This window comes from Balaenoptera borealis (genome assembly GCF_965194805.1).
Source record: "Balaenoptera borealis genome assembly, chromosome: 9".
Classification (NCBI taxonomy): domain Eukaryota; kingdom Metazoa; phylum Chordata; class Mammalia; order Artiodactyla; family Balaenopteridae; genus Balaenoptera; species Balaenoptera borealis.
In genome coordinates, this window is record NC_138873.1 from 7,266,021 (window position 1) to 7,287,754 (window position 21,734).

A 21,734-nucleotide genomic window follows, 5' to 3' on the forward strand; every position below is an offset into this window, starting at 1 on the left:
GTCAGCTCCCTGGTCTTGACAGTTCACAGACACGATACTAACGCTCTGTAAACATGAGCATCACGACTTGAAGGTTTCAGCCTCTCCCCATCTATTCACTTTTACATGCATACTGTAAACAGACTGTTGCCAGGCCCCGTGTTCGGTGCTGGGCACACCAAGGTGATTGAGATAGATGTGGTCCCTGCGCCCGAGGAGCTCACCGTGTCTGTCGTCTCCAGAGAGAGTGCTTAAACTGCAGCTTCTGTGCTCTAGACTGTGTTTTCCAGCCTCCTAGTGGTTAAACCGGGCTCTGGTGTGCGTCCTACACTTTCTCTGTTCGGGCCAAATCCCGCTGTCGGAGAAAAGGCAGGCAGGGACTTTGCTTGTCTGCTGCTCTGAAACTTGCACCAAAAGCAATGTTGGGACATGCTGGGCGCTAAACGGGAATTTGAGCTGCTGCACTGTCCAGGGCCTGGTATGTCCTTCATTAAGCCTTGCGGAAGGGTGCTTGTAAGTTACTGCACTGAGTTCACCAAAGAATCCTCTTTGCCTTAGGGATGGGCACAGGGAGAAGAGGAATTGTGCAAGCCCCCGGGTGCAGCGGGGTACGGCTCACCACGCTCTGTTCACCTCCAGGGCCGAAGGATTAAAACTTGCCACCAGAACAGCCTTGCTCTGTTTTAATGTCTCCTAGTCCAGTTAGACCCCGGCGCCCATGCTCAAGGCTAACTGAGGCAGGGACTGTGAAGTGCACCCAAGTCAGCCAGCTCTCAGCTGATGCTTGAGGTTTACAAAGCTCCCTTCTTTGGTTCCCGTCGGGCAAGTCACAGCGGCATCCCTGCGGGCGTCTCCTAACCTGCCCTTCCTGTTTCTGCAGCTTCCGTGGGGGTCCGATGGATGATTGGCGTCACAGAAATTGACAAGGGCTCCGCCTACGGCAACATGGACAGCAAACTGAAACACAGCAGCTGAGCCAGGACGCACCGCCATCCAGAGGGGGCCTTGCAGGACTGGTGGACGCCGCCATCGTCCTCGGAGGGACCCAGTGGTGCAGCTGGGTGAGCCCCTGCATGGCCTCAGCGCCAGATGGGGAGGAAGATGTGCTTAAATCCTTTCCCCCCGTGCTTTAGTGGGCTTCGGTTCTCCTTCTTTCCGTGTGAGTCTGTGTGAGCGTGCGTATGTGCGATGAGAAAGAACACGTGTGAGTGAGAATGAGGTGCGGGTGAGTGTGATCATTCAGAGGGTACTTGAGGTGCAGGGGGAGGGCAGAAGTGGGGAACACTGGGGGAGTTCCCTTCCATCCTTTGGTGCTGAGTTTTCTGTAACCCTGGATTGCCACAGAGTGAAAGTCACTTTAGGTAAGATGACTAAATTATGCCTCCAAAAAAAAAAAAATTAAAGTGTTTGGCTCCTCTGTGGTGTGTTCTCACACAGCCTGCGCCCTCCTTCCATTCAGTCCCTGCCTTGCGTTTTGGACTCTGGACCACGGTGCTCTGGAGGGTGCTCACAAGGAGGGGTCTGGGGGGAAGAGGGCCCGTGGGCCGGGGTGGCTAGAGGAGGTGGGTTTGCAAACGCAGGAGCCTGCGAGTGTCTGCGTGGAGACGGCAGGCCAGGAGGCTAGCTGAGCCGTGTCCGCGGGACACGGTGACGGGGCCCCTGGGAGGCGGCTCTGGTTCCCCAGTCTCCCTGCAGTGGAGTCTCTGGCCTAAGTCTTGAAGATGTGCCCAACTTCCTGAAGACCCGCATCTTGACGCTGAACATTAAAATAAAGCCTGGGCGTTCTGCAGCGATTTGAGACATGACTTTACAACCTCTCCTCATCTCGGTAGCAAGCAGAAATTGGTCCCCAAACAAATGCAGGCTCACTTTAACAGAGGACCACGCCGAAGCCCAGGAGCTCCTCTGAGCAGGGTCAGGCTGAGCACACATTGTGGTACGTGGTCCCCCTGGGCTTTTGCTTTCCTTCTGGAAGCCCAGACTGCCACGACGCGGAAGAGCTCTCTGCTCCTTGGCACCTAGGACCGTCTTTGGAGTAATGGTCCACGTGCAGGATTTCGGCAAACTGCTGCCAGTCAACAGACGCCAGATGCAAAACCAGAACAAAGAAAAGCAGTAATATTTCCGGAGGAGAACAATTAGATACCAGACACCATGGGATCTCAGGCCAAGACGCCGCAGCACTGGGTGGGCCTGATGGGTACGTGCGCTGAGCTGGAGAAGCCTTTCTCCCTGGACTGCCCCATGCCACCCGGTACTTACCTCCTATTTTGCTGCGATTATGTAAGAAGGGATGAACGGTCCCATATAAAAGTTGGCCAGATACTATTTAAAGGCTTATTCTAGTCCGAATCATGTCCCACATTTGCTTTTAGTCACTGAGTGCTTACTAAGCACAAGTGCAGTTACGAGAGGGTTTAAGAGAAGCTCTCTGCTTACGGGACCAATGATACAAATCAGCAGAAGTGAAAAGGGGAACATCCTGGCGTAGTTGTGGGAAGAGAGTGTCGGTGAGGCTGGGGTGAGTGGACTCTTACTGGAGTCCCCGAGGGCAGGGTGGGGCCTTTCCGGCCCTGCCTAAGGCCACGTGCATAAGGCCACGTGCCAGTTCCAAACGCCGCCTCCCCTCAAGAGCAGAGGTCTGTGGGCAGCAGCCCGGGGATAAGCGCCTCAGGTGTGCACCCGTGTTCCCGCGTGTCGGCTCACACCTGGGCCGTTCTACCCTGGGGTCTCCTAGCTCCGTGGGAGAAGACAGAGTAGAGCAGTCAGAAGCACTGGCCGTGCTCCGAGCTACAAGGTTCACCCTTATGGAACCCTGCAGCTAAGTCCCTGTAAGACCTTGTGCGAGCCATTTTACCTCTGTTTTCCCAACTGTAAAATGGGGATGATAACACCTACCTCTTGAGTTGTCTCCAGGGTGAAATGAAGCAGTATATGTGATCACATTTTAAGACTCCTAAAGCATTAAATAAATAAGGGGGAAAGCTTAGAAAGTTGCCTCCACGCTGCTACTTCTCAAAAATGCTCAGAAATTACCTTGGAGTGTCCAAAAATGTGTCCTTTTTCTCAGTGTCGTCTTCCCATTCAACAGCAGTAATCTAAGTTCTAATAACACATACCACTCCTTCTGCCTGGAACATAAAAGGGACCCATAGACATTTAACCGGAATTGGCTCTGGGACCAAACACAAAACATAACAAGCAAACAAACAAAGCTGCTCACCAGTGCAGACCTAAGGGTCCAGGTCGGAGGAAGGTGGGCAAAACATTCTCCTTAGGAAACCAGAGAGCGTGGGCTGCCGGGGAGAGATCCTAACGGCGTTTCAGTTGTTCGGCTCCTCCATGAAAAAACATTTTGTTTGGCGGTACAGGGACACGGTGTTCCTCTTGCCCGTTACCGTAACGGCAGAGACAAACACCCCTCCCCGAATCCCTTCACCCTGTCCAGGTCTTGCCGATGCCACAATCTCTTCAGCAGAGAACGGTGCTGGTTCCCAGGGCGTTTACTTTTCTAAGAATTAAAAACCTGTGGATGTGAAGCCAGCTCTCCGTCCCCGAGCAGTGCGGGATGAAGTACGAGCGTCACATCCTGTCTTGTCTGACATCTCCATCCCATGGCGGCTTAGGTCAGCCCTGCTCAGAGGCTGCTCTGAAACCCAATGTGGAAGAGAAAAATGCAAAGTTTCCTGCAGACTGGAGATCAGTGCAGGGTCCTCCCAGGTGTTAAGGGCCATGTCCGAGACCTGCAGCTTTGAGGCAGGGAGTTGTTTAATGCACTTCTTCTAGGAACCAAGCCCATAAAGGGACTTTCTTTATTTAAAAAACACCAACCATTTGAGATGAGTTTAAGGAAGGTGGACTGATTCTGTGACTGACATGCAGGAAAAGCGGATGCACGTTCTGAGCTAGTCGGCCACCTTGTTTACATTTTGTAGAGAGACCACAGTTTGCCTTTTCCCTAGGATCACACAGTCGTACTGGAATATCTCCTGAGTGCTGTATTCTCTAAAGAAACCCTTGTTAAAAAAAAAAAAAAAAGTAGCTACTGATGAACGTGTTTTTCTAACATATGCTAAGTGGGTCTGAAAGACAGAGATTTAGATGTAATATCCAGTAACTGTGCAGCCAAAACGTAGAAATAGCTGATGTGACAGACACAGACCGACCCCACTGGTTTCCGCTTTCTCTCCTGGGGAAGTGGAACAGTGCCCTGGCTGGTCCCCAAGCCAAACAGATTAGGCTTTCAGAGGCTTTAAGAACTTACTCGTAAACATGGACAGAAGCGAGAAGGCATCCGTGGAGGGGCCTGTTCAAAACAAGAGGTTTCATCCAGCACTGTCTAAAGCGCTAGCTAGTCAGGCTTTGCTCAGGGTTGCCGGGTTAGAGCGGGAAGAACAAACCCTCTGGCGACCGCCCGTCTGCTGGGCGACACAGGAGGGCTGCCAATGCCGCTCTTTCCTGCCACGGAAGCAGCACGGGCCACGACTGCGCCTGCCTGTGCCTGCAGCTGGCCGTGTACCGCCCCTGCTGCCCCAGAGCTGCTCGGAAGGGCACCCACCAGCGTGACCCTCCTGTCTACTCCGGGACACGTCACTCAGGTTGTCCTGTTCAGTGTCACCTCCTTCAGCAACTGTGTTTCCAACGCCTTAACCGTGCAATTCCAGCGCGCTGTTTACAGAGCACAAGATAAAGAAGCTGCAACGCATGTGTTCACTGACGCGCCGGCCCTGCCTTCCTTCTACGGTGGGTGGGATGGGGCTGAGCTGCCAGGAGCTGCAGATCGGGCAGCCGGTCTTTCTCCAAACAAACAAGCAAGCAGTCTTCCCAGGGCCAGTCCCTCTGCCCTCCGAAACGACCCCGACCCCCTACAGAAGGCTGAGGGGCTCGGCTCTCACCGGGTCACCCGAGCCGCAGCGCCGGACCCGGCAACTACGAACGAGCGGGTGCCCTGAGCTCTCGGAGGCTGCATCTCACGCTCCTGCATCCCTGGCCTGGGTTTTGAGTATTTCCAGAGCTTCCAATAAACTTAAATGAAAACCAAGCACTTCGGATGCCCCGAGGCTTCCTGTGCTGCTACACTGGCATCCAAAGCACCGGGCAGACACCTGACAGGAGGCAACTAAGCACGTACTCCTGGTTCTCTTGATCTGTGACATCTGAGACCATTCACAGCATTTGCCACCAACTGTATCTGTTTATGACATTCAGCTGTTGGAAATTACCATTATTTTGGTCAGAAAGAGCAGAATATCAGAACCTCACCTCAATAGCTAGTGTATGTCTCCTCAGAGTGTGACCTCCGCGGGGGCAGGGTGGGCTCCTGGGCCCCTCACACAGGGTCACAGGGAGCAGTCATGAAGGGACACTGATTTAGAGGCTTTAATAACTGAATTTCAATTGTCTTCTTTTGACTCCCTTTCCTAAAGTAAAAATAAAAATCTTTCTCAAGCACAATTAGGCCAAAGTAAAATTGGTCAACACTCTGAACTTCAGTTACCTGTGAAAAAAGCAAAGCGTTTCTCCAGTGAAGGATAAGCATTTCCAAAGCAGGCATTCCTCAGCCCCTGCACCCTTGTCCTATTTGAATATTAAGGTTATGAATTGATTAAAAAAACAACAGTAAGCCCTTACTTAGATCTTCTCAGTATCTAGAAAGTATCTCCTGGGGCTGTACTGGTGAAGCTTTTCACTGAGCGAGACTCATACAATTTTTACCTTTAATATATTTTTTATACAGTCTTGTTTCACATGTTGGAGTGACTAAAGAGTTTTGAAATTTCTGGCATCTATGTTCTTTTGAATTTTAAGGAGGTAAAGCAGTACGAACAAAAAGTTAGGGTTGATGAATGATAATAATTTCCTTTGGAAGGTGGGTAGGAAACCACTGAAGCTGCACATGTGTTAGGAAGAAGTCACTCTCAAACAGGAATGATTTAAATGGATAAGAAAAAAATCACCTAATATATGAAAAGAGCCGTGCCTCTAGAATTTATAATAGTTGACTCAAGAAGAAAAAAAGTGATGTGATGAAATGGCAGGCTGCTGGAGCATGTGACTAGAGGACCCATCCCAGAGTAGAAGACTGGTGACCCTTTTGATGTTAAATCAGGATGAGGCTGGGAATTTAAGAGGCTGTTGGGCTACAGGGAGGGTGAAACATTCCAAGTAGCACAGAAGTTTCTATCACGCCATGAAATGAGTGATTTGCAAGGCAGTGACTTTAGACATTGCAACTAATAAGCTTCAACACGCTGGGAGGAACAAGCTCACTGATTTTAGAAAAATACGCGATCCTCCACTTACTAGGGGATAAAAAGGCATGCTTCAAGGGACAGAGCTGCCCTTGTGTAAGCAGACGTGCACTGTTGAGCAGCCAGCTCAGACTCCTCTTGGAGCTGCCTTCAGCACCTTTGTATAAGCGCACAGGAGCCAGCCTTGTTAGCTCACAGCCACCCGACCTCAGTTTTGACCTGATGAGTGAATAATTCACCTTTTCATGGCAGTATATATAGACATATGAATAAGGTAGCATTACACATGGCCTTTGAAAGCTAATACTCTTTAGTATAAGTTCTACTGGCCTAGGAAAATGATGTTTCTTAATTTTGCTTAGTGATCTAGAGCAGCATGAAGCAAACTAAGACCCACGTGCTGCTTGTTTTGTAAATAAAGTTTTATTGGAACACAGCCACATCTAGTCATGTACGTGTTGCTATGGCTGCTTTTATGCTACATCAGCAGGGTTGAGGAGTTGCAACCAAGATCCTATAGCCTGCAAAGCCAAGAATATTCAGTCTCTGGCCCTTTACAGAAAAGGTTTGCTGACCTCACTCTAGAGAATATAATGTCAGTAGTTGAGGCTGCTATTTTAGAATAAAAAAGAAAATCTACCCCCTGCTTTTACATTACATTTTTTTAACTTACTGAGAAACTATCCTTACAATATGTTCAAGATATATGCTCTATTTGTAAACAATATATATAAAAGGAAATGGTCTTGTGGATTATTTTTACAATAATTTTTACCTTCACCATCTTCTATCTTAAGAAACGAAACAAAACGAAACAAAAGGCAAATTAAACCCAAAGCATGCAGAAAGAAGGAAATAATAAAGATTAGTGTGAGGGAAAAAAATGAAATGGAACCCAGAAAAACAATAAAGAATATTAATGAAACAAGAATTGATTCTTTGAAAAGATCTGAGTAAGAAAACATAAATACTAAACTCAGGAATAAAAAAGTAGACATCACTACCAACCTTACAGAACTTAAAAGTATTACTGAATTATTAATTAATTCCCACAAAGAGAAACCCAGGCACAGTTGGTTTCACTAGTGAATTCTACCATTTAAAGAAGTATGGTAAATAATACCAGTTCTTCACAATCTCTAAGAGGAGGAAAACTTCCCGACTCATTGTATGAGGCCAGCATTATCCTGATACCAAAGCCAGACAATCACAAGAAAAGAAAACTACACAGCAATATCCCTCATGTAATACAGAGGCAAAAGTCCTCAACAAAACATTACAAATTGCAATAGCAATACACAGACGGGATTATAAAGAATGATCAACTAGGATGTATCCCAGGAATGCAAGGTTGGTTTAATATCCAAAAATCAACTGATGTAGTATACCATATTAATAAAGCACAAAAATCATCTGATCATCTCAATAGATGCAGAAAGAACATTTGACAAAATCAAACATCTAGTCATGATAAAAACTCTCAGTAAACCAGGAAAAGAAGGAAACATCTTCAACCTGATAAAGGGCATTTACCAAAACCCCACAACTAACACCATAAATTAAAAGAATAAATGTTGCCACCTAAGGTCAAAATCATGACAAGAATGTTATTCTCACCAGTGCTATTCAACATTGCACTGGACAGAGGATCTAGCCAGTGCAGTTAGTCAAGAAAAAATATATAAGGCATCCAGATTGTAAAGGAAGAAGAAACACTGTCTTTATTCTTGGATGACATGATTTTATATGTAGAGAATTCTATGGAGTCTACAAAACAACTACTAGAGCAATTAAGCAAGTTCAGCAAGGCCATGGGATAAAAGACCAATATACAAAAATCAACTGTACTGATATACTAGCAATGAACAATCTGAAAAGAAATTCAGAAAATACTTTCATTCACAATAGCATGAAAAGAGTAAAATACTTAGAAACAGACTTAAAAAGTTCAAGAGTTGTACACTGAATTACAAAGCGCTGCTGAGAGAAATTAAAGATCCAGATAAATGGAGAGCTATCCTGTTCATGAATTGGGAAACGTAATATTGTTAAGATAACAATACTCCCCACATGGTTCTGTATTTTCAGTGCAATCTATCAAAATCCCAGCTGATTTTTTTTTTTTGGTGGGGGTTGGGAGGAGAACAGAAATTGACAAGCTGATCCTAAAGTACATAGGGAAATACAAATGACCCAGAATAGCCAAAACAGTCTTGAAAAAGCAGAACCAAGTTGAAGAACTCACACTTCCCAACTTCAAAACTTCCTATAAAGCTACGTTAGTCAAGGCAGTGTGGTTCTACATAAGACAGCCATATAGATCAATGGAACAGAAGTGAGAGTCCAGAAATAAAGCCCTAGATTTACAGTCAACTGATTTCAACAAGGATGCCAAAACAATTCAATGGAGAAAGAACAGTCTTTTCAACAAATGAATGCTGGGTCTAATAAATATCAACATGCAAAAGTATGAACATGGACCCTTATCTGATGTGATACACAAACATTAACTAAAAATAGATGATAGACCTAAATATGAGAGCTAAAACTATAAAACTCTTAGAAGAAAATATAGGTGTAAATCTTCATGATCTTGAGTCAAGTCATGATTTCTTAGATAGGGTATCAAGAGCACATGCAATAAAGAACAAGTTGATAAACCAGACTTCAAAATTTAAAACTTCTGTACTTCAGAAGAAACCATTAAAAATGTGAAAAGACAAGCCACAGACTGGGGGGAAATAAAACGTTTGCAAATCAAATATCTGGTAAAGGACTTGTATCCAGAATATATAAAAATCTCTCACAACTCAATAAGAAGACAAATAACCCAATATAAAAATGGGCAAAAGATTCATATAGACACTTCACCAAAGAAGATATATGAATGGCTAACAAGCACAAGAAATGCTCACCATGGTCAGAGAAATGCAGATCAAAACCACAATGAGATAACACTTGACATCTACTAGAATGGCTATTACAAAAAGAAAGACAATATCAAGTGTTGGCAAAGGTATGGAGAAGCTAGAACTCTCTTGCGTTGCTGGTTGGGAATTAAGACAACGCAGCCACTTTGGAAGCAGTTTGACAGTTTGTTAAAAAATTGAACATGGATTTACCATATGAGCCAGCAGTTCCACTCTCAAGAGAAAGGAAAATATAGGTCCACACAAAGACTTGTATGCAAGTGTTCAGAGCAGCATCATTCATAATAACCAAAAAGTGGAAGTAGTAAATGAATAACTAAATCGTGTGGCATATTCATACAGTGGAATAATATTCAGCAATAAAAAGGAATGAAGAATTAACACAATGCTGTAACAAGCATAAACCTTAGAATTATCATACTAAGTGAAAGAAGCCAGACACAAAAGACCATTATATTAAATGTCCAGAACAGGCAAATCTATAGAGACAGTAAGTGGCTTAGTGGCTGCCTAAGGCTGGGGGTAGGGGTGAGGAGTGACTGCAAATGGACATGAGCTTCCTTTTTGGGGTAATGGAATTGTTCTAAGGTGGATTATGATGATGGCTGTACACTATATAACTATCCTAAAAATCATTGAACTGTATACTTTAAATATTACATATTGGTAAATTATACCTCAAAAAGCTATTTTAAAAAACTGAAAAAAAAAATTCTAAGTGTCTGTACAAATCCTTCCGTGATGCCAGCTTTCTCAAGGACATTAATTTCTATGCAAGGGGATCTACTACCCTGGAGGGAAGGTGAATACAGAACCTGCTTGAGCAATGACTTGTCCAGAGTCAGCTGCTACGTGTAAGGAATGAGTCAGATATCTTCTAAAAAGATTTCAGGAAGCTTTAAGGTCAATCTTTAAAAAAAATTTAATAGCAGAAAGAAATAAAAGAACACCATCAATGACATATAATTTGGGCTATTTTAGAAAACTAACTGCTGAAATATTTACATTCTGAAAAAGATGCTTTCTTGTCAAGAGATTATTCAGCAGTATTTACATTGACCCAGTTCCTATACATCTTAATATGAAAATAAACTGAGCCCCCAACATGTGATAACAAGGCTTCAACTTTTATCTGTTATAAACTTGCAGTTAATATACAAAGATTTAAAAGGGCCTCTTACATCCTTAGTGTTGTTTCATTTATGTCTTTCCCTTTGCAGTGAGGAGATTCTAGACCCTGAAGGAACTCCTAACCCAGCGCCCACCTTCAGCACACTTGATTGTACCCCTTCTGTTGAGGAACACATGAGTGACAAGGACAGACCTCTGTATCAGATAATGTGTTGGCTCTGAAGCTGATAACCATTAAAAGACAATATAACTGAGCTTTCCTAAAATAAACCATTTATTGAAAAAAGAACCTTTTTCTTAAATTTCATTAATCAGCCTTTTGCATAACAAACCTGCGGCTTGCCAACAACAACAAAAGGTAAGGTTTCACAGTCAGTGCACTCGACAAACAAGAAATTAACAAGGCCCAGGACGCCTGATAACACTACAACTGCTTTTGAACCTAGAAAGGTCAAAAATACTACACTGATGTCACGGTTCTCAGTCACCCGAGAAACAGAGGTGACGGAGGCGATGGTCCGTGTACAGTAGTAATGGCACTTAACATGCAGCTTCTTTACCTCGTGGACACCATCACTCAGGAGGGCCCCGTGCCACATCGAACAAACAGGAGCAGCAGGAGAAGTGACGCTTGTCACCTGTGCAGTCTTCAGTCTTGGAAGGTTAAAAAGGCTTATACTGCTTCTCAGCACAGTCTTTATGTAAATATTACATACAGTAGTGATTACGAGAATTTTCCGAGTACACACACTACTAGGCCACAGACTGATCAGCTTCATTCTTCATCTGTGCAAACCTGTGAGGAAGGCAGGAGAGAGCTGAACCCTATTCATGCCACATGTAAGGTTCATAGGTAAGTCATAATCAGTGCATCTTGAAGCTCCCAGCACCGTGCCTGGCACAGAGCAAAGGCGTAATCAATGCAATGAAATGTCAGTGCTAAGTTACTGCTCTACGAATTGACTATTGAAAGCATTTTTAAGAACGTATTTGTACAATATCAAGTCAATAAAAATTGCTTATATACTTTATAAAGAATAAATACGTTTTTATTTAATTACAAATCCCTAATATCTATGCAGCAAATCCAGCTATTGATTACTTAATTTCACTCACCCAGGAATAATGTGACCCCTCTCTTGCATCTTCCTTTCCTGTATCAGGAGCTCCTCTGCAGGACCCTGTAAACGTTTTCTCCAGGTTTCCACTCTCATTCCATGTCTCCTCTAAATGCTCTCCCAGCAATATTTCTCTCTCTCAAATCCGTATCCTATCACAGTTCTCTCGAGTGCCAGTCCAAAATATCCAAATGCCTGTCTAAAATCCCCCAGCAGATATTCCAAATACACCTCGAACTCAATCTACCAAAGAGACCATCATCTCCTGACCCAACCCTCCACCAGCTGCCCTCTTTACCTATCTTGGCGAATGGAATGTCGATAACCTGGTGACACAAGCCGGAGCCTGCGAGCCGTCCTGGACTCCTCCCCGTCACGCACCTTTCACATCCCATCAGTTACTCACTCACGGCCATTCTAACTCCTGTATACGGCTGGTAACTCACCCCTGACCTCCCACTCCCAACCCAGCAGCTGTGTCAGCAGCTTCCCAACTAGTCTCTCACCTCCAGAGTGACTGTTCTGAAACACAATTTAATCATGTCATGCTTACTATAAAACTGAAATCCCTTCATGTGGTCCCTGCTTACTTTCCCAGCCTTATGTTTTGCCACTTTCCACATCCTGTGCTCCATCAGTATGTACCTATACACAGTTCTTTGGCTGCTTTACCCCCTTAGCAGTGAGCCTTTCCATGTCTCTTCCATTCTGTCCGCCATACTTCTCCCTGCGTTTCCCGACCTGGCTAAACCCTCCCAAACAGCTCAGGCATCTCACTCTAAAGAAAGTAATAGGGACTTTCTTAACCACTGCGCCACCAGGGAAGAATCCGCCTGCCAATGCAGGGGACCCGGGTTCGAGCCCTGGTCCGAGAAGATCCCACATGTCCAGGGGCAACTAAGCCTGTGCGCCACAACTACTGAAGCCCACGCGCCTAGAGCCCATGCTCCGCAACAAGAGAAGCCACCGCGATGAGAAGCCCGCGCACCTCAACAAAGAGTAGCCCCTGCTCACCACAACGAAGAACCAACACAGTCAAAAATAAATAAAATAAATAAAAAGAGTAAAAAAAAAAAAAAAAAAAAAAGAAAGAAAAAAAACAGTAATAGCTGGGATTACCCGACTGGATTAAATTCCTCTTTTCAGTGACCCTACAACATGGCATATATACCATTATCACAGCTCTTAACATAATACTTAGTCATTACTCCCCTGTCTCTACTCTCCCAGCAGAGATTAGTTGTTACTAACCTGTACTCAAGGAGACTGCGTACTCTAAAAGAGGGAAAATTGTGTCTTTCATCCAGTCCCATTTAAAATTCCATCTAACAGTCCCAAGTACACCTCAAACCATCCACATGGATCAAGGAGGAGAACCTCGACGAACATTTTCCAACAGAAAAAACGTACAGAATCCCCCAGCATAATGCATTTAGCTCCTTTCCGTTTCAGATACAGACATTTCATGCTTAAGTTTCCAGATTTCCTTAAGTGCCAGATGCGAACAGAACTCAAATATTTAAACAAGGAGAGGACTATACAGCAATCTGCCAAACCTTGACGAAGGAATGGTCGAGGAGCTGGCTGGCCGTCCACCTCATCCTGGGCTCACTTTCTAGGCAGTGAGAAAGGAATTCCTTTCCTTCTGGGCTTAATCTTTCAGGGATTGGTGGCTTATGCCCCATTCCCACTTTGTACATAATCTGAAAGTTGTGTTCATATTCATGCCAAGGTCTCTAAAAACAGAAAAAAAAAATCAGGTTTCACTACTACACGGCCACACAGAAATGCAACTGCCCAATCTCTTTTTAGGCATCTCAATGTTGATACATATTGAGGCTGGCAAACTTTTACTTAAAGGGCCAAACAGTAACTATTTTAGGCTTGCACGCCATATGGTCTCTGTCACACCTATTCAATTCTCCCACTGTAGCGTGAAAGCAGCCTTAGGCTATAATATAATAAATGAATGGGTGTGACCATGTGCCAATAAAACTTTATTTACAAAACCAGGTGGTGAGCATAGTCTGCCTACCCCATTTAGGTGTCCAATTAGTCCAGCATTATCTAGATGCCATCATCATGTAAATAAAAAATGTAACATATAAAATAATATAAAAATGTCAATCAAACAAAATTCAACAGTTATCATACAGGGATGTTTAATATGCTACCCTGTTGAATAATCGGCATCAAATTATTGATAATTTGTAAAGCTTAGATTATTTTATTATGATTACAGGGAAATGAGATTCATGGGGGAAAGAACTGAGTTTGTATGGCATTCTAATTTGTGTACCATCGTTTAGTTGTTGAGACATATGTTCTTCAGTGTGAGAACTTGTTCTTTCTCTGATGCATGGCTTGACTGAAATAACAGATATCATGGGCATCTTTCTATGTTAATGCTAATAGAAATAATATTAGCTAATAGTTACTAAGCACTTATTTTCAGCAGCTGTGAGGTATAGCTGTATAATAATTTCCTACTAGTAACACTTAAGAGGTTTCTAACTTTTTTGCTTTATAAGTAATGGCTACACCCACATACACACTGTGCCTCTATATATTTGTATAATTGTTCATTACTGGTATCTTCATCAGAAGATCAATTTTCAGATACTATGTCATACACAACAGTTTGCAAATGCTTGTGCTCTACCTATTTGTCCTTCCCTCCCTCTCCCAGAGCCCCTGTCAACCACTGATCTTTTACTGCCTTTATTGTTTCGCCTCTTCTGGAATGTCATATAGTTGGAATCATACAGTACGTGGTGTTTTCAGATTGGCTTGTTTCTTTTTTTGGCCATGCCTCCAGTCTTGCAGGATCTTAGTTCCCCGACCAGGTATTGAACCTGCGCCCTCAGCAGTGAAAGTGCCAAGTCCTAACCACTGGACCACCAGGGAATTCTCCAGATTGGTTTCTTTCACTTAGCAATATGCTTTTAAGGTTTCTCCATGTCGTTTCATGGCCCAGTTTCTTTTTGTTGCTGTACAATATTCCATCATGTAGATTACCACAGTTTATCCATTTGAAAGATATCTTGGTTGCTTCCAAGTTTTGGCAATTATGAATAAAGCTGATATGGGCATTCTTGTGCCAGTCTTTGTGCAGACGTAAGTTTTCAACTTCATGTTTCTCTTCACAGCTGCTTACTTCTCTGTGTTTTAATTTGAGCTTTATGCTTTTTTTGTTCCTCTGAGGAATTCTCTAAGTCATGTATCTTACAAATATTTGGTTCCCAGTTTGTCACTTGTCTTAACTTACTTATCTTTTGACAGGTCATGTTCTCTATTTTGCAGGAAATGTGTCCACAGTATTCATAATGATAGTAAAACCACAATTACTGCTCTGTTAATGTAAAGTGCCCTCCTCAAGTCCCCCTCCCCCGGTGCAGGCTCTGCTCACCTTGCCAGTCACCATCTCTATGACAACACACCCTAGACTCCAGATGTCGGCTGCACGCCCATGGCCTTCTCCTTTTGCGCGAGTGATGACTTCTGGAGCCATGTATGCTTTAAAAGTCACAGATATGGTGATAAGAATGGGTTATAAATATAGCAGCATGTAGTACTAGAGCCAAGCAATACACTAATATCGCCTAATATTCCATATAGAAGAAACAACTAATTTGTTCGGGGGTTGGGGGGGGGTCTTTCTCTGAATTACATACTAAAAAACATCAAAACTTGAAAATAAATATTTCAAATCAATTTCTTGGATGGACATTTTGGAAGCCAAATTATCTTCTGAAAGACAATTCTGAATGTGCAAATATTCAGATAAATTGTATTTGCAATGAGAATATGAAATTTAACCTGCAAAGGAGGATGTAAAATTTTATGCCGTGTTTCTAAACAATCAAAACAAATAATCACCATTTAAACATGTTGTTTTGACTAGAATAGTTTTAATAAACCCAACGTGAATGACAAGGTTTTTCTGGGAAGAAAAGAGGGCTTCTTCCCTCCTTTAAGTCTAAGGGAGAAATGTGATTTCCCAATCTGACAAGCGCTTTCGGGGGTGGTCCCTCCCCCACCTGGTTAGAAGCCCTCACCTGCTCTCCACGTCCGCTGACCAGGAAGAAAAGGGAAAGCCGGGGTCCCAGCACACTGGAGTGAGCCCCAATGCAAAGACAAATCTAGCCGGACCCACCTGCTGTCCCCAGCGTGCTATTCACTTCACCAGGCATGGTCTGAGCATTGTTTTTAAGCTTTACTGAGCATCCAAAATCTCCCAGCTTGATTAGTCCAGATGAGGTAAGGAAGATGTTGGCACCTAACAAGAAAGAAGCAGTTGTGAGCCTCTAAAACACAACGCAGGCATTTTAAAGTTTACATGGTAACCTAAACTATCAGGAACTTGATTTACAAAAGTTATAAAGACTTATGAAACTTCACTTGCAAAGTGTAATCATAGAAAGATTTTAAGCCTTATTCACAAATGTTAACACACAGCAAAGAAATTTTAGTATCAGTGCAGACAGCTCTGACCAATAAATTCTGAACTGAAATACATGCATAAATTCTAACATTAAAAACCCAGGGAGATACTTAAAGAGAAAGTACACATAAAACACAAATGCTTGTGGCGGCAGTCCCTGAAAATTAAGAGTCTGTATACGGTCAGCAGCTCCTGCAACAGAAAGCAACGTGTAGACAAGACCTGGCACACAGGCTGCTGGTCTGCAGAGCTGTATCCGAGGCCACCAGTAGACTGATTTCAGACTGCCTGAAAAGAACGTTCTGTGACTGTCTCTCATCTCCGCAAGCAGTACACAGGCCCGGCCTGTACTCCAGCTGGAACCCGGGGTTACCGCTCATCTCCCAGGGCGGCTCTGCCTCCTCCAGAGGCTACCGGCCACGGCCACTCCAACCGGGCCACCCAGCTCAGCGCTACGTGTCGACGGCACCTCCTTCCAAAAGTGACCCAGAGCCCCTCACACTAGACAACCAGCCACACGATGAGCTGCAATCTGTCGGTCCTCGCAGCCCGAGTGCTCCCAAGGCAGGTGGTCCCCCCGGGAGCACACGGGCGCTAACTGCATGATTCTGCAGCTAGCTCACAGGCCCACACTCTCAGACACGATGAGCTACAAAGAATATCCCAAGGATGCACATGGACGGACTTGACTCAAGGACTCTCGGGGATTCTCTTTACGGCCGTGGCCAACGACATGAAGGTACCATTTCATGAGTGTGGAATTTGTGTCAGAACAACCGGAAACAGGCAATGCCATGGCCTGACCCAGAGCCATTTAAGCAAATGCCCAGAATGATCCCAGACAGCAAAGCAATGCGGTGGACGGGCGGGCGGGCAGCAAGACTGGGGTACACTGGGGATTCAGGAGGAGCCGCCTCAGAGAGTGCGGACAATTCTTCCACCCAGCAAAGCAGGTGATGGGTAACCCAGCCCCCTCTGAGGCGAATGCCTGGTCTGAAGTCCGGCCATTCTAGAGTCAACCTGTTTAGGCTGGCCTCAGACTATGGGACAGAATGGAATCCTTCAGTCTAGGGCCATTAGAGACAAAGCTAATTTGTCACTCTAATTATCCCCGAGACTCCCAAATACAGAGGTCAGGGGCACGGTGTGGTTAAGGTAAATGCAAGAGGGACAGTTCTGGGACAGAAGCATGGCCACTCACCACACATGAGAAGGGAACAGCACTTTTAGTCAGTCAGCATGACCAAATCGATCTTTAGCAGAACTCTACACTGGAGGAGGGTGGTGTAAATAAACCCTCCCCAAGCTCAGCTACACATCATAACTTACACCGGCATTCCTGATTCACCGTCACTTTACATATTCACGACGTTCATATATAACTACACGAGGTTCTTGACACAAGGAAAAGAAAGGATGCTCTGATCACGAATGTCTAGTAAATACACAGGGCAGGCGAAATCAGCCTCTAAAATAGCAAGTTTCATTTTGGGGGTAATAGATTTGGCTAAAAGCAGTGCTGAACAGAACAGCGGACTTATACACTCCTAGACAGAGACATGTGTCCAGCAGTTTCTTAATGCTGGGTTCTTTACAGAAGACTACTTCAAGTAAAGGTATTTCTTTGTAGAGACGTGATGTGCGGGCGCCGGAAGAAGCGACGTGGGGGCAGCTACCGTGTGCTGGGCACAGCTGGCTCCGGCGGGGAGCTGAGTGTGGGCATTACCTTTAACGTCACGGTGAACTATGCCATGCTCGTGGAGGACATTGATTGCAACGGTGATCTGCTTAGAATACAGCCTGATGACGTGCTCCTGAAGTCCCAGCCTCGACACTTCCTCTAAGGTACCCTCGTCACAGTACTCCATGAAGATGTACATTTCTTCCTAAGGGAGGAATCAAATGCAGCCTTGTGTTTACGTGGACACTAAGTGAAGAACCTGGAACGCTTCGCTGGCCACACCCCAGAGGACTCCTCTTTCTAATGGTATGCTACACTTGCCATCCTGAATACTGAATTCGTCTCAAAACGGTCATTTCTAACTCCCCTACAGCCGTGTCTCTGCCTGCCTCCTCTGTCTGGAATTATACAGCTAGTTGGGATAAGAACATCTCCAACTCACAGGTGATAAACGTCTATAATCCTCTGAAATTCAGTCCGCTATATAATCTCAGACAGGGACCAACAGGGCTGTCCCTATAAATATATTATTAAGTACTGAAACACATCCTTTTCAGATATGAATTTATCTGTGAAAAACGTAAAAAATCACCAATATCCAAATTCCCCAGAAGCTCATATTCCACCAAGATGCTCCAAGTTGTCCTCTTTCCCTCAAAGTGTTTATCTCTAAACACAAGGGGGAAAATAATCTGAGGTCTTAATTTTCTCTCATTTCACAATGGTTCCTTAAATACATATAAAAGAAAAAATGTTACCGAACAATGTACTCAACAGTGGTTCAGCAAAAAATGGAAGAAAAAAAAAGCGACACACAGCTGTGTAAGGGGCATTAGAGAAATCTTCTGGTTGGCAGGATGGGTTTCAGTGCTTTATAATGTCGGGTTAAATGACTACAGTCTACAACTTACATTTTAGGAAGAACTCCTCTAGTTTCAGAGAGAAGGCAGAAATGATGTAACTCATGGAGATTTCCTGATAATTAGGCAAAGTTACTGTGCTCTGAAATGAGAAGACCTGTGATGTAGGACAGGACTCCATCTGTGCCCTCACTGACCGCTCACACCAAACAGTGTGATCAAAGCTGGCTTACCCTATGCAGCTCCACACCAAAATACCGAACCAGATTGGGGTGCTTGATGCCTTCGAAGATTTTCAGTTCGTCTGCCGTTTCCTTGATAGTTTTGTGGTCATTAGGTTGAAATCGAATCTGGGAAAGGAAAACTGTTGATTACTGTTGGCAACGTCACCAGCTAGAAAGACGCCGACTTTGAATGCAAGGGCCCGGATGCTGACATGCCCACTGTCCAGCCCCATGGCACCAAGGTCAGTGTGTCTGTGACTTCACTGCCAGACTTTCTTCTCCTTGTCGAATTAAACACGCCTGCTTTAGAATATGTGGTCAGATAACAGCTAATGGGATCATTTTCGTAACTACAGACTGAATTAACCAAAACATGAAACATTCAGGAAGCAATCACAGGTGTTTCGGTTCTGGGCAAGATCAAAAGAGGAGATAAGATTCTGCCCTCACGAAGTTTACAGCCATGCGGGAATGAGGTCATAAAGCAGCACGGGTAAGTGCCACACAGGGGAGATGGAGAGATGCCGCAGGGGTTGAGGAGGGGGCCACATGTGCCCGCTGCCCCCTCACAGCCACTCGGGGACCAACGGTCCCGCGGCTCTAGCCTCACCCCCCACGGCCCTCCGTGCCTCCCGCCGGGGCCTTCTTCAGGCGCTCCCTGCTCCTGCTTTCTACCTCCAGCAGATAAAAAGCTGTTCATTTCTGAACCTTACCACAAATCCCCCCCCACCCCAAGTCCCCTCTTGGTCCCAGTGGTGTAAATGCTAAGAAGCAGACCTCAGGCCTAGACGACTCACTGTGGAAGCACTTAGGCCAGCTCTAACCTCATAAACACAAGTTTCGTTTCCAAATCTCTACCACACAGAGGCCTCAGACAAAAAGGCCCCCAGAGGGCTGGAGCACCCACCTCCTTCATAGCCATCAGTTCACCGGTGTCCACGTTGATACAGGTATAGACCTTCCCATACTGCCCTTCCCCTGTGAACGGGAACAAATGAGCAGCTCTCAGCCAACAAAGCCAGGCCATTGTAACTCATTCAAACGTACAATAATCTCTTCCAATTCCAAATCTGTATTCATATATCTATGACCATGCTTACTATAGTCTACTACAGCAAGATCTAAACTATTTCTGAATGTTCCCTAATAACCGTAATAACTGAAGTCTTAGGCGATCTTTTCACTATGTCTTACCTGTAAATGCCTGTGGATAGAGTAGAACTGACCGGCAAATCCCAGAAGAGGCATGAAGGTGAGTACTAAGCCCCCTAGTGCACACCTCTGAGCCCCTGTGGCCCTCAAGGAGGTCTGGGTGAGGTGGGCGGGCAAGGCTAGTGGCCAGGAGTAAGCCTGACTGTCGTCTCAATGCACCTCATTGCTGTACATCCAGATGTGTGGGATATTAGTGGGATATTCTACTAACACACCTTTTGGGACATTAAACTAAGGGGATATATGGCTGAATAAGACTGATAACAAGAATTAATACAATTTATAAAGGACTTGATTCTTTTCAGTGTTTTCTTCCGACAGCTCTACGAAAACTTCGATGTCCTGAGGCTCCCAGAGTCCTGTATTACAACTTTGTTTGCTTCTTCAGACCTAAATGCTCAACAGATAAATGCATTTATTTATTTACTTATTTTTAAATGAGAGTTTTGTTTTTTTTTTTTAATTTATTTTTGGCTGTGTTGGGTCTCCGTGGCTGCACGCAGACTTTCTCTAGTTGCGGCGAGCAGGGGCTACTCTTCGTTGCAGTGCGCGGGCTTCTCTTGTTGCGGAGCACGGGCTCTAGGCAAGCAGTCTTCAGTAGTTGTGGCACGCAGGCTCAGTAGTTGTGGTGCATGGGCTTAGTTGCTCCGCGGCATGTGGGATCTTCCCAGACCTGGGCTCAAACCCATGTCCCCTGCATTGGCAGGTGGATTCTTAACCACTGCGCCACCAGGGAAGTCCAGATAAATGCATTTAAATAGGGGAAAGATCTGAAACATAATCAGCTCCTTCTCTCACACAATCTTATCGCTAATTATTTTACAAGAAACTGTTTCACTTGGAAATTAATTAATGTTTTAGAAAAGACTGTCCCCTCTTAATTTGTATCCAGTCTCGCTTCAATAATGATCTTGTGGGAATAAGATAAAAAGAATACAGACTAGAACAAATGGGTAAAAGTTAAGTAGTTCTCCACTAGCAACTTCTGGAGTTATCAGGCAAAACCATTCCATTTAATGAACCACTGAAAACTCTCTTTCTAAAGTCTCTTTTGTATTGTTCTTAGAAAACACTTTACAAATGAAACAAAAACCAAACCCCTCTGCAAAAGATACACTGTATATTTGCCACCTCCCTAAGAGAAAAGGACCAACCATGTAAGATTTAATCTAAAGAAGTGTAACTATTGCTATTTCTAACAGAGACAATCTTTGTGTCCTGTTCTTTAGTTTCCTTACCAATTTTGTTTCCTCTTTGCCACTTAAAGGTCACCTTCCTCAAGCCAACGTGCATAACATTGTCATAAGACTTAGGGGTGTCACAAACTTGACCAATGATATTCTTTCTCCTCATTTCTCGATACCTCTTTTCTTCAAACAGTCGGACTGACTTCTGAATAGCTTCTATGGGTCCTTGCCTAGACGCGGTATCTGCAGGGAGAAGTGCAAACTCAGTCGTCCCAACCACTATAATCAAGTCAATTTCCAGCAAATAATAATAAAAACAGAGCAACAGACATTAGCACTCCAGCACAGCATTATCTATTCAGATACACAGCAGGTGAATTAAAGTCCATCAAAACCTAGCAACTTCAGAGTATATCACCCACTACAGAAATATGCACATAAAACAGAAGCTACTCAGACAGAATCAATGATTTCCTGTGGCAAGAGCGATGGTTAGACTCTGCAGGAACAACCCGCCTTGTCTCCTCTCTCCAATCCGCTCTCAGTGACCAGGATTCTCTTACTAAAACATAAAATCTGATTGTGTTCTTTTCCTGCATAATTTATTTCACGGTTCATCATGACCTGTTTACCGGAAGTCCGAGGCCATTGTGCATGCAGGCTCCTTCCCGGTTCACTTCTCCTACAACAGGCTCTGGACCAGCCCAGCTGAAAAGC

At 44.5% G+C, this 21,734-nt stretch overlaps 2 protein-coding genes across 14 annotated transcripts in view; one reads left to right on the forward strand and one right to left on the reverse strand.

Moving 5' to 3' along the window:
• Window positions 1-10,495, forward strand: part of AGPAT4 (1-acylglycerol-3-phosphate O-acyltransferase 4) — a gene marked incomplete at its 5' end in the record, with an annotated part of 83,545 nt that extends 73,050 nt beyond the window's left edge. For 3 of the 4 annotated variants that reach the window (XM_082404631.1, XM_082404633.1, XM_082404632.1), the window contains one exon: window positions 860-3,996. In XM_082404631.1, coding sequence (XP_082260757.1) covers window positions 860-954 — 95 coding nt within the window. In that variant the 3' untranslated portion in view covers window positions 955-3,996. Of the gene's footprint in view, window positions 1-859; window positions 3,997-10,380 lie in introns of those variants that run through there. The other variant, XR_014248125.1, reaches the window with a different exon arrangement.
• A 52-nt stretch (window positions 10,496-10,547) lies between these two features.
• The window catches only part of MAP3K4 (mitogen-activated protein kinase kinase kinase 4), a 154,248-nt gene continuing 143,061 nt past the window's right edge, over window positions 10,548-21,734 (reverse strand). For 9 of the 10 annotated variants that reach the window (XM_082404517.1, XM_082404518.1, XM_082404519.1 and 6 more), the window contains 8 exons: window positions 21,069-21,260; window positions 19,526-19,596; window positions 18,628-18,744; window positions 17,580-17,739; window positions 15,566-15,688; window positions 14,819-14,925; window positions 12,966-13,145; window positions 10,548-11,087 (listed from right to left, as the gene is read on the reverse strand). In XM_082404517.1, coding sequence (XP_082260643.1) covers window positions 11,067-11,087; window positions 12,966-13,145; window positions 14,819-14,925; window positions 15,566-15,688; window positions 17,580-17,739; window positions 18,628-18,744; window positions 19,526-19,596; window positions 21,069-21,260 — 971 coding nt within the window. In that variant the 3' untranslated portion in view covers window positions 10,548-11,066. Of the gene's footprint in view, window positions 11,088-12,965; window positions 13,146-14,818; window positions 14,926-15,565; window positions 15,689-17,579; window positions 17,740-18,445; window positions 18,537-18,627; window positions 18,745-19,525; window positions 19,597-21,068; window positions 21,261-21,734 lie in introns of those variants that run through there. The other variant, XM_082404515.1, reaches the window with a different exon arrangement.